Genomic DNA, 12,140 nt, shown 5'->3' with positions numbered 1-12,140 from the left:
TAGCAAAGATCAAGTTTTTGAACTCAACTTCAGATATTAGTTATTAGCTTTGCTGAATAGCCAGTTTCCGCAGGTTTTGTAAGAATTATACTTTGTATGGGATAGGAATCTTCTTGATACAAGGTCAACACACTGCCAAATCAAGGGTGTAAGCTTAAAATATTCTTTAACCCCATTTTGTCTCTTGAAGACTCTGAGTTTCTGTAGCTTCTTCATTTTTATTCCTGATGAAAAGAACCTAGGAGCCTTTTCAACAGGAAATTACACACAGTTACATGAAGGTCCTCAGCATTTTGGACCAGTTTTCAGTACCAAGTTCTGAATGCTCCCAGTGGTGAGTGTGGGAGTTTCAAAGACAAGACCTTAAGTATCCAGCTCTATTCCCCAGCATCCCAATGGAAAACCATAGCCTTAATCTTTGGAGCTAAAATTAAAAGCCAGTGTTTTGTTTAAATAGTTATAAAGACAGCTTAGCCTGCAATGTCTCGTTTCTTTCATGGGTTGTTGGGAAGGGAGGGAGGGTTTAACTTCACTTTTTCACACTTGTTCCTTTCAGTTTCTGTAGAGTCTTTACCATGGTAGTTTATGGAGAGAGGTCTACTGAGAAGTAGCAGTGACTGTAACTGTGGCTGGTCCTTGTTTAGATTAGACCAGGAGAGGGAAGTATCTAGCTGTGTTCTGGCCCATAATTAAAACATATGAGGAAATTGTCTTCTGCTTATGAACATTCCTTGAGGACACACAGATTAAAATTAAGTAAATTATTCACTGCAAATTATTCACTCAGCTCCACTTGCTATTCTGAGATTTCTGCAATATCTAAGGGAGCTAGACCATACAGGAGAGGCATGGCCATAAAACCAGAGGCTGAAGGCATGATTCCTTTATTATGCAAAATACAAGTCTTCTATTAATTGAAACAAACAGACTAACACACTTTGGGATTGTTTAGCGTTAGGGAAAGCCATGTACAGCCCCAAGGTATCTCGGAGTCTCTAGTTAAACTTGGACCAGATTTGTCTGTCGGACAATGAAAAACAAGTTGCTAATATGAAAAAGGTCTTATTTCATTTGCCATTTTAGCAGGTGGCCAGTATGTTAAACCCTTCAATCTACTTTGCACTCTACTTTTTAGTTTTATCAGAATAATTGAGTATTGAAAGGATAAGTTTACACCTGCAGTTTAGACAGGAAGTGATCTCCCCTTTCAAGGCAAGGTAACTGGATGGAGCCATTGAGAGGGTATGGAACTGTTGTGGCATTTGATATCACGTGGGAGGAATGCACATAAAGTACTTGAATATCCAGGACCATTCATCATGGTCCATTCATTAAAACTGAATAATGATAATAATAATAATAAGCTATAAGGTATGTTGCCTTTTATAAATATAACGATGGCAGAACCATTCTCATGGGGTTATCTTAATTATTTTTAAGTGGATAGCCTTTTTCCCTATCAGAATTCCCAGAGACAAGAATGACATTGCCTGGGTATTTCAGGATGGAGGAGTCAATCCAAGCCCCATAAAATTCACCTGTAAAACATCTATTGATTTCACTGGGGTTTGGATCAGGTTCAAAGACCAGCAAGGAAAGGGAATAAGTCACCTGCAGCAATATACAACAGAAACTAAGTATGAGAATTTTTCTTTTAATTTTACATAGATATTCATTCCCCTTTGAAAAATCAGCTTTAAATACAAAGAATATAAGCACCAAGCTTATTATTAATTTTTAATTCAAAACTGCTTCTTTTGAAATGTATTGGTTAACTAAATCAAATGAAATTAATGTTATATATGTTTGATTTTCTTCACTTTGTTACTTTTTAAAACTAGTGTAGGTCAGCCTTCCAAGGGCAAGAACATAATCAGGTCAGCTTTCACGCTGCTATAATTTTTCTGATATGTGGATGAGGAAAGGAAATAGATATGGGTGGGTACTACATCTCTGTATTTAAGAGAAATGGCCTCTTTCTTCCTGTTTAACAATAAATATTCTACAGAAAGGAAGCTCATATATTACTCTTTAGATGAGTTCCCATTTTATTAATCATGAAGATTTTAACAGTGGCCTGAGACAGGAAATCACAGTCTAATGATCACAGAGTCTGATTTAATACTCACGTTTGGATCAGATTAAAAAGAAAAACAATATAATGCTACGTATGTATGTAGGTAAATAATCAGGCTTAATTACCATTAAACATGCATACAGCTTTTATAACAACATATGGCCCTACTGAATTGCTAAGACTGATTAAATATCCATGGTAAAACCTTCTAACGATTAGAAACTTAAATGGACATTTCAGGTGGTGTTATCAGATATAGAAATGAAACATATCTCTCAGAGTTCACCATTATTATTAATTAATTTTTATTATTAATAAAACAGTTATTATGAACTTTGTTCTTGATAATACCAATAATAAATTCATCTCTGTTCTAGATGAGTGTACTTCTGATTGAAATGTGAAGCGAAACCTCTTAATAAATGGGTTGAGGTTCAACATGTTCTCTACTGCGATTAAATAACCTAGAGAACAGTCTTGCACTATATTTCAAAGAATTTCAGCACCTTAACCCCAGTTCCTTCACCATTTCTTACCAAGCCATTTCTTAGAAGGTCTGTAAAGGAAAACTTCATTATACCATTAGCATATAATACTTATTCTTTCATCAGTCAGTCAGTCAGTCTCAGTCCATGGACTCACCCATCCATCAGAATCTATGTAGGCCTCTAAAACTTTTCTTGAACATTTAAATAAAAGACCAAATAGCAAACTGAAAGGGGAATTAACCTGATGAGTAGTGACTTACCCCTACCTGGATTATTCATATGATAGAGGAAGATGAGAACAATTCAGCCAAGAGACTACTTGCCTATCAGGCATTGTATCCTCGTGCATGCTTCAAAAAATTAAAAGTGTTTATGGGATTGGGAAAGGCAATTCTAAGAAATAAGACCTGTGCGTTTCTTACCAGCTTTCAACCATCAGTTCTTTTGGTGTTCAGTCTGGGTGGTTTCTTCTTTTAGCTTTCCTTGAAACTGGAGTTCAACCAGATCTAATATTAAAAGAATGACATAGGGAAAGAAAGGTCTGTCTAGTGGGTATGTGGATTCACAAGGACTTTGGGATTTTTATTTGGTGCAAGAGACCTCTACAGTGACTTCCTTTTTTAAAAGAGCTTTCAATTGTGCAAAACTTAGGAGCAAAAGTTGCTTAGGATAGATTTGCTTAAAGAAAAATAATTTTAAAAAAATCTTATCAAAATTTTGAAAAACAAAATGAAAAAATTCACCAGATTTTTTTCTTGACACTCACTCTTGAACATTTTCTTGCAACTTACTTAAAAATAGATTTCTTTTTCATTTGTGTAATGTTAAATTAAAGTTTAGTTGAAGCTCTGTGGGTGGCTCAAAAGCTTGGGGTTTGAAAGTGAGAATTTGCCTCCAACTTTCAGCAAAAAATGGGGAGTTGTTCATGGTTTCAGGTTTTGTGGCCTATAATCCACAACAAATAAGTTTTACTTCGGATGCTCAAGACTTTTTTTTTGTTTGACTTTGGCAAATAATATCAAGCAAAATGAAGTGGAAATTCAAAGCTGTCTTAATATCTCCACTTTCATTTAGCCGCTGGGCTGTTTTTCAAGAGGGTATAAAGGACCTCTGTCTCTTTGTTGTAAGCCTTCTATTTGACTTGCTTTTCCTCTCTGTGATTTTGTCACCATATCAAGGACAATAGAGCACAAAATGCTGTTTTAGGGAGTCCAAATTCTGTGATGAATGGCAAAAAAATATTCCACCATGCAAAACATAGCTTTAGAAAAATTCCCTTCTTTACCAAACAGCAACCTTTAATCTCATTGCTTTTATCGCATCAATGTAAACTAAGAGAGAAAGGGAGGTGTCAGGGACCAGCTAGACCATGTACCACAGTGCAGTGCAAATCTGCTGGGCAATAATATCCCTTGGTCCTCTGAACAGGAGCACACCTTCACATTTGAGTCCCAGCCCATGTTGAAATGAAGGGTACAGTTGGTGCCCCAGGGCTTAGTGGGGAAAAATGAGAGAGGAAAAGAGGACAATTGTCTTGAGGTTGTCCAAAGTCTTACTAAAGCCTGATGGTGACACAGAAGGAGATAAGTTTTAAAGCATTTCTCACTCTGAACCCTGTCCTCATTTTCAACTCATCTCCTTACTGCACCTCTTTCTTTCTTTTCCCTGTCATTTCCTGCCTTCCTTCCTCACTCTCTCCCCAAGCAAAGATTTCAGCTCACTCACTCATGTTGCAAAGCAGCTGCATGAAGTCACATCCTGATAGAATAAGGAAGTGCGTAACCGATGTATGCTTGTGTAGTACGCTTTGTTGTACTTAGTTTGGTTACAAGGTAGTAGCAGTTGCACATCAGCTGGATAAACGTGAATCAAAAATGTTGAAGAGAAAACCATCTAATGTGTCTGATAAGGAGAAAAGTCAAAAGCCAAAGGTAAGAATGTTGAATTCTTGTTGTCAATGAATAATAATAGGAGCTTTTAACAGTTTTTAAAAGGAGGATTTCTTTTTAAATCCTAGCTTCAGGATTTTCTGATGTTCTAGCAAGTGCCTCAGTGCTATAATGTCAGGAATCTACTTGTATATACTCACTTTGTAATAGTAATGATCCAACTCAAAGAATCATCACTGTGAAGCTGCTATAGCTGTGCTAAAGAATCCTGGTACTGGACTGCATCAGTCTTTTAACAGAGGGGCTCACAAAAATTCCCTCTCTCCCTTTCATCTATTATAAACTGATAATGTCCCAAGAAAGAGTGTAAGAATCAGTAAAGAATTATAAAAGCTATTAAATTTGTTCCTTCTATTAATTTGCTTTCGCATCACCATAACTAAAGAAGGAGAGGATACTTGGCAATCAGTGTTTGTCATCTTCACTTTTCTGGGAATGGTTATAATTCTAACCTGAAAGAAATATGCTGAATAAATTGCCAATGGGCTACACTGGACACTTTCCACAATCTGGAATGGCAAGAAAGAAAGTGAGAGTTTTGCAAGATGCATAAGGATGTGTCCTGTGCTAGAAATTGATTTTCAGACCCTGGACTAGGTGCAAAATGACCTTTGTAAGTGTATTGCAAGCCTGAAGAGAAACAGCTACTGCTAGACCTGAGCGCTTCAGCATCTGTCTCTACTTCTATTCAGCAATGCTGGAAATTTAATGAAGAGATTAGAAAAGCCTTTTAGTATATCTCTGTTTTCAGTAACTCAGTGTCTCCTAGTTTACAGACCCATCTTCTCATTGTTTGGGAATACACCTCACTTAGTGACTTCTGAGTCCTAAAAGATTATTGCAGACACTATTCCAGCAGTAATATATTCTATTTTTACACAGCATTGGCTTCTGTGTATTGTACTTGCAGTTTTAGACTATGACTCTTAACAGTTAAAATTAGTACTTTTCCATGGATTTGAAAATATCTTCAATCCATTTTTGCACAGATTTTTTTTAAGCATTTCACTGGTTGGCATGGTATGTATTTTCTTCTGTTCAATCATCATACTGATTTTTAATGGCAAGGAAGAACTATAATTAATATCTAATTATACTACAGGTTAAACAAGAAATGACCAGGAGAGACTGTGGATGAGCTTTGTTTCCCTGTCTGTTTAATATTTTCAAAAGCCATTTTTGGTCACTCTCTTCTTTCAGAATAAGATATTCCTTAATTGTCTGATTTTCATTTATTAGATTTTTTTTCTACACAGTTTTCAATTCATGAATGCACTCCATGCTACGGCATTGTGGCTTCTCAAATATATATATAAAAATATATGTATATATCATGTCATGGATTTGATTCACCATGTGTGTAAAGCAGAGATAAAAAGAGTCACACCACTTGACTGTCAAACCCACTGACTTTGTTATGCTGGCTTTATCTTACTGTAACTGTTTAGAAAAATGGAAAGGCATCGGTGAAGTGGCTCAGGATGTCTTTCTGCCTCAGCAATGTGCTTTGAAATGATTCACCTACAGCAGTCCCACTCTTGCAAAAATTTCATAAACTTACTTTCCATGAGAATGCTCTTGCTGAATGTGCTATTCACAAAAAGGGCATGTGAGGAGACAGCCCCATGTTGCACAGAACAGAAATCTTAGCTTGTTGTAGCATGTTTCGAAACATGTGGAAGCAATGCAAGTACTTAAGTTGCTTAATACAGAATTGGGTAACATGGGGCACAGGTCCTTACCTCCTAGCAGAAGTTACAGGATTTCTCAAGTGATTTCCCTAGATCACTTCCTGGCTGTCCCTGCTCTGCACAGGTACCTCCTCACACCTGCAAAGCAGGATGCCATTATCACTTTGGAGGGCTTGGGCTACCTCACCTTGTTTTTAGGCACCTTAGATGTCTCAGCATCTCCAACACATCCACACACGGCTGACACATGACCTGTAGGAGAGCCATATGGTCTGGAGTGTTAAGTTAAAATCAGTTTTTCAACCTTTGGCCCTCAAAGAGAACACCAGAAAGATCCTTTTAAGTACCTGAATCTTAACCACAGTGACCAGTTGTCTTTATCGGAATTGTATGAACTTCTGTGCATTAATTCAACTGTTTCACCAAAATTTTCTTTTTAATCCTTTTGGGTTTATTACTTTCTAATGTGAAGAATATCAGCATCCGGTTATGCCTTTTGATAAAGATGAAGGAATACAACGCAAGGCTGGTGTTAAAACCCTTCTTGAGGCAATTTGCTCTCCCTGTATAAAGCCTCTAGCAGTAGTGGGCAAATCAATGACCAATGCAAGAATAATACAGATTTTCAGTATCTAACTGCCAGTTCTCTATGTGCAATGCATTTATTTTACTTTATTTATTACTGTGGTGCTTAAGGGACTTGTGCAGATGCATTCGGTGCTGCCCAGACAAAAAGTAGCATCTTATGACTCTTGGTGTCTGCTATGAAAACATTGATACTATGCCATGAAATGGTAGTGTTGCTGTATAGCAGGATTCCTGTAGTGCTGCAGTCATGCTAATAACTTCTTTGCATATCTGGCAGCTTTTGCATATGCACAGATATGCATATAACTACAGAATACATTGTATGTAAACTATAGAAATAAACATTCATTGTTAGGAAAAAAAAAAAGGAAGGATTCTGATCCTTTGCCAATGTTTATTATTGTAGCTGCATGTACTGCCATGGAATTCTACATTTATACCTTATACATCAGCTGAGGACCCAGGTGGCTGAACTATAAAGGAAAAGTCCTAAGGCTTAAGAATACAGTGCTGAATATTGAAGAAAATCAGCCAATTGATGGGCTAACCCCTCTATTTCAAGCCTATCTAATCTAATCTACTTGTCTATCCAGGACCCTAAATGACTTTCTATCACAACAGACTCTGTGCACCTTCCATCAGGGCATCCTCCAAGAGTCAGCTCTCTCTCAGTGCTTCCTTTGAGTCCGCAGCTGCCCTCCTTTTTTCCTGTCAGACTAGACATGACTTGTTCTATATGGTGTAGCTGTTCTGAGCTGCAGTGTTATTTGTGGGCAGGTGAGGTCAAGCAAACTAGATCTTGCACCTGGCCCTGAGGTTTGTGGTCATGCTGATGGCTGGAGCCAGCTCACTGCAGGGAGAGCATGTGTCTCGTGCACTGCTGGTGTTTTAGTTGCAGAGCAGGAGAGTACTATAGCAAGTGGGGGGAAGGATGCTTTTACTAGATGTGTTTCAGCAATGAGTTTGTGCAGTCTGTCCCACCACTCCTTAGGAGAGCTGGGGAGGAGGAGAACAGTTGACTCAGAGGATGAAAGAAAGACCCCTAAAATTACCTGGATTTTAGCCTCTTTGGCCCTCATGAGATAAGTTACAGAAAAGTGTATGAGGGGAGTGACATAAAGCAGATTTACAAAGACGGTAAAAAAAAAAAAAAAAAAATCTAAGAAATTATTCAGTATCTAGTCTTCTCTTCTGTATATGTTTCAACCATATCTCAGCACCATTCAAATAAAACACCGTTAAAGCATTTCATAGCTACTCTCCACTCCACTTCATTCTGTTTTACACATTTGACCAGGTGCAAATGACAATGGAAGGTGCAAATAATCTGTAAAACATCACCACATTGTCTTGTCCGCTTCACAGGAGGTAAAGTGTTGGGCAGAGTCTATTCCTTTCTCTCTCTCTCAAATTCCTACAGACACAGCAAACTTCAGAACTGCTTGATGATTCTTGGCTTTACTTCAAGCTGAACCAAAGACGACTTCATGCCATTTTTTCTGGCTTGACTGAAGGAAGTCTTGTGTCATTATTCTACATGACAGCTGATCTATGTTTATGCTAAAGGTTTGAGACGTTTTCGTTTCCTTATTCTGCTTCCAAATGTGCTTGGTGCTTGAAAATCATCTTACTTCTGGTGTGTAAGACAACTCAGGGTCAATGCCTGTGCATTTTGTTTAGGCAAAAATATGTCCAAGCTTCTAATTAAATCAATATTCTCTTACTTAGGTGATATAAACTGTTATTTCTTTTCAGGGTTATGAGGACACAGTGGTAAATCCAATAAAAGGAAATATTTTAATGTGCAACTTTGTTCCCTAGTACTATTTCATACCAATCATTTTCCTTTTCACAAGCTTTAAATGAAATCCTGCCTCCGTGGAAATCAATGCATGTTTTTTGCCACAGACTTGACACTAGGATTTCCCTTTTTTATATATTCTTCACAAAAGGTCTGTTCCTGATTCTGAAAACACTTAAATTAATTAATTAGCTGTGATCCCATTGACTTCAGTGGGATTTGTCATCTGAGGAAAGTTTATTGCTTGCTTAACTTTTTGGATCCTGTAGTACAGACATATGCTGAAAGCAAGTTTTTTGGGGCTGCTTTTTTCTTAAACAGTGGCTTGTAACTCTCCAATGGGGAACACTTATTAAAGAAAAGAAAATAGAAAACAGGTAAAGCAAACCTAAACACCAAAAAAAAAAATCAAGACATAGTTAGATCTTCTGTAGGACAAGATCTGCAGTGAAGAGATTGCTTAGTGTTAATGGATATTAACTAGGATTTATGTTTGAGTGGGGAAAGCTGAGGGTTTTAATTTTATGTAAAAGGTAAAGACTGGTAGAGTTCTGAAAATAGCAAGTTTTATATTCTTTTCTTTCCCACTGAAATTTTGAGTGCATAATAAATGAACCACGGCTAAAATCACAGATGCTAATTTTCACAACCATGACTGAAGTGATGTTCGTTTCCATTTGCATTTCATTCTAACAATGATGAGAGGTGATGAGTTGATGATAAGCTGCTTTCACTGTACTGCCCGCTGTGCAAATTTATGCTTATAGGCAAAGATGACACATAGTTCTGTCATTAAAGGTCTTTACTTCATTGCCTCTTGAAGAAAGGCGTTTGTCAAAATCCATTTGAACTCTGTTAAATAAGCAAAAATGGATTACAACATCTAGGAAGTAGTTTTAAGAACCTGGTTTATAGTTGAAATACCTGTGGGCCATTATCAGGGAGGGTTCAGAGAAAGAAAAAAATGATACTTGTAATAATCATGTATGTGTAGATGGGACAAAAGGGGATTGCAGGTGACACTTCAGAAGGTGTTTCCTGTCTCCCTCAGGCTTCATAAAGAGCTAGAAACTAGAACAAGGTTAGAGTTAACCTTGGCTTACTTTCCTTGTGAGAGCGGAAGTCTCTACAATTGTATTACTGTTCCTCTTACCTCTGGTATTTTTATTTTTTTTTTTCTTCATTTATATTATTATCTTGCTTCTTGATCATCATCCAAATTTTTATTTTTATATTTAAAAACAGTTTTAGAAAGTTGTTTGTGTCTTAACATATATGTTAGCAGATTGCTTGTAGTAAGCTCTTGAAATATGAGGAATTTTGTTTTCTCACCATAAAGTAAGGGTCCAGAGTCTTTGTGGGAAAAGAACAGCCATTTCTCTCCTGCCCCTTTCCAGGAAGCTGATTAAGACGACCAGACTTCACATTTTGATGCTTATGTCAACACACAGGCTCACTGAGGGCTCACACAACTCTTCACTAATCTGTGTGCCAAAATAAGAAAACAGCTGTGGCCTGGTCCAGTCCTGGCCGATTTTGTGCATTCCTTTGATTACAGTCCATTTCAAATTTTCACCAACTTCGTGCATAATTCAGATAATTTCTTATTTCTTCCCTGTCTTGGTTTTCCTTCACTAGGCTGAAGTTCTTCATAGCAGAACATTTAAAAACAAGTGACAGCAAATTTCCTGAAGTGAATATTTTCCTATTAATATTAATTTTTCTTAGAGTAACAAATCTGGTTTGGTTCTATGTTTGTTTTCCTAAGCAAACAAGAGCACTTGAAGAAGTAAGTCTGAACCACCTTATCCAGCCATTTTAAAAACGGGACTATCAACCACATAATTTATAACTGTACTCTCTGATAAATACTGTAGCACAATTACAAAGGTGACATAAATCAGAATTAGTTGCCTTCTAATTCTTTAATTAGTTTCATAGACCAGTTGACTTACTTCAATATTGTGTCTCTAGGAAACCCAAAATACCCCAAATTAAACATTGGCCACAATATCCGTCATTGCTGGAAAAAAAGCAGTAACTATGTATGGGCAGAAAAGGCAGAGGATGCAGCCTACAGTTTTCTGTAAGCTTCAACACTCATCTAGTAATCTATGTCATAGCATAAATCCAGACTGATGTTCTTGTAAATCCATCACCAGCAACCTTATATAAGCAATTTGTGGGTGGCTACAAACACTTCAGCCAGAAGAATCATCTCCTTGATGTGTGGGCAGAAACCCCTGGCAATACCCACTCCAGAAAAGGAAAAAAATAAAGTATTCTGGGCCTCTGTAATCACAATGTCCTTTAACCTTTACCTTCTGAAAGCTTGCAACAGATACAACAGAGTTGCTTCAGTTGTTAGAAACAGTTATACCCTCTTCCACAAATTAGCAATGTCAGTGTTTTTGCTAGACATTTTGCTGCTTGGCACCAGGCTACAGATTATATATGCTCTGAATATTTAGCAGGTCATATGTCCTTTAAGCCATCCTAACAAAAAGCTTTGTTTTGTGCATCAGATGAAGGTGTGTTGTACATGTGTTGATATTCCACAGAAAGATGAATAGGAAAAAACCTATGTTTTTTCCAAGTGAAATTCATCCTACGTAACTCTTTGCTTTTACCTTTCTAGCTTTTTATATCTTATTCCACCTACAGTACATGCAAGAGCATGTTCTTACTTTTTTAATTCTTCCCAAACTTGAGGCCGAAATTCCATGCTAGAAAAAAAGATCTAGAGATTTTTAACTGCTTCAGGGAAGCTGCTTCTATGACTATACTGTACTGCCACTTTTTTCCTATACCTCTTCAGTTTATTCCATGGACACACAGAAAGCTGGGTAGCAAGTTCATCTGTACACAGTCTTCAGGCTGCTTAATTGCTAGTCATTACATCTACTGGCATCTTTCTGGTAAGCTGAATGTCAACAGCAAAGGGTCTGTCACCTCTAACCATCACCCAGCACTAAGGCTGACAAACTTTCTCTGGGAAGATCTAGTGATCCACCTACTGTTTTGCACCAATATGGCTTCTGGATGGAGTTTTAGTCCCTTTCCTACTCTTTTATGTCTTCATCTCATGTATCATCTTCCCAAGAAAAAACAAGTAACCTCACATTCCTGTACTTGATTTCCATTGGATGCTGAACGGCTTCTTCCTTAAAAACTATAGGAAGTTCCTCTACTTGGTCATGCTGACCTCATTCAGAAGGTGTGGTAGGTTTGCTGTTCTTTCAGATATGTTGAAAGGCAAGTGAGACATAAGGCTGCTGGAATACTTGAGTACTTGGCATTAGGTTTTTCTGCAGTGTTTCTCGTGGCTTCTTCAGGGAGAAGTACTAGAGAAGTGCTATTCAGCCAGAAAACAGAAAAGCTATGGTGCAGTTTCATGCCTTCCCTCTGCCATTATGTTTGAGATAGAGATGGAGCTTTGTCACTGACAGCCTGCAGCTCTGAGATAAAGAAATCAGCTTCACTTAGCAACAGCACAGCCAAAAGCAGATGTGTGAAGATGAGATGACAAAGTGGCCAAGACAGCTG

At 37.5% G+C, this 12,140-nt stretch overlaps 1 protein-coding gene across 6 annotated transcripts in view; it reads left to right on the top strand.

Moving 5' to 3' along the window:
- SAMSN1 (SAM domain, SH3 domain and nuclear localization signals 1) overlaps positions 1–12,140 on the top strand; it is a 180,092-nt gene that overhangs the window by 139,280 nt on the left and 28,672 nt on the right. The window contains exon 1 of one of the 6 annotated variants that reach the window (XM_030476188.1): positions 4,316–4,496. The exons of the other annotated variants lie outside the window; for them this stretch is intronic. Coding sequence (XP_030332048.1) covers positions 4,440–4,496 — 57 coding nt within the window. The 5' untranslated portion in view covers positions 4,316–4,439. Of the gene's footprint in view, positions 1–4,315; positions 4,497–12,140 lie in introns of those variants that run through there. 6 annotated transcript variants of the gene reach the window in all.

Source organism: Strigops habroptila, chromosome 2 (genome assembly GCF_004027225.2).
Source record: "Strigops habroptila isolate Jane chromosome 2, bStrHab1.2.pri, whole genome shotgun sequence".
NCBI lineage: Eukaryota > Metazoa > Chordata > Aves > Psittaciformes > Psittacidae > Strigops > Strigops habroptila.
This window is presented reverse-complemented; position numbering and strand designations above follow the sequence as displayed.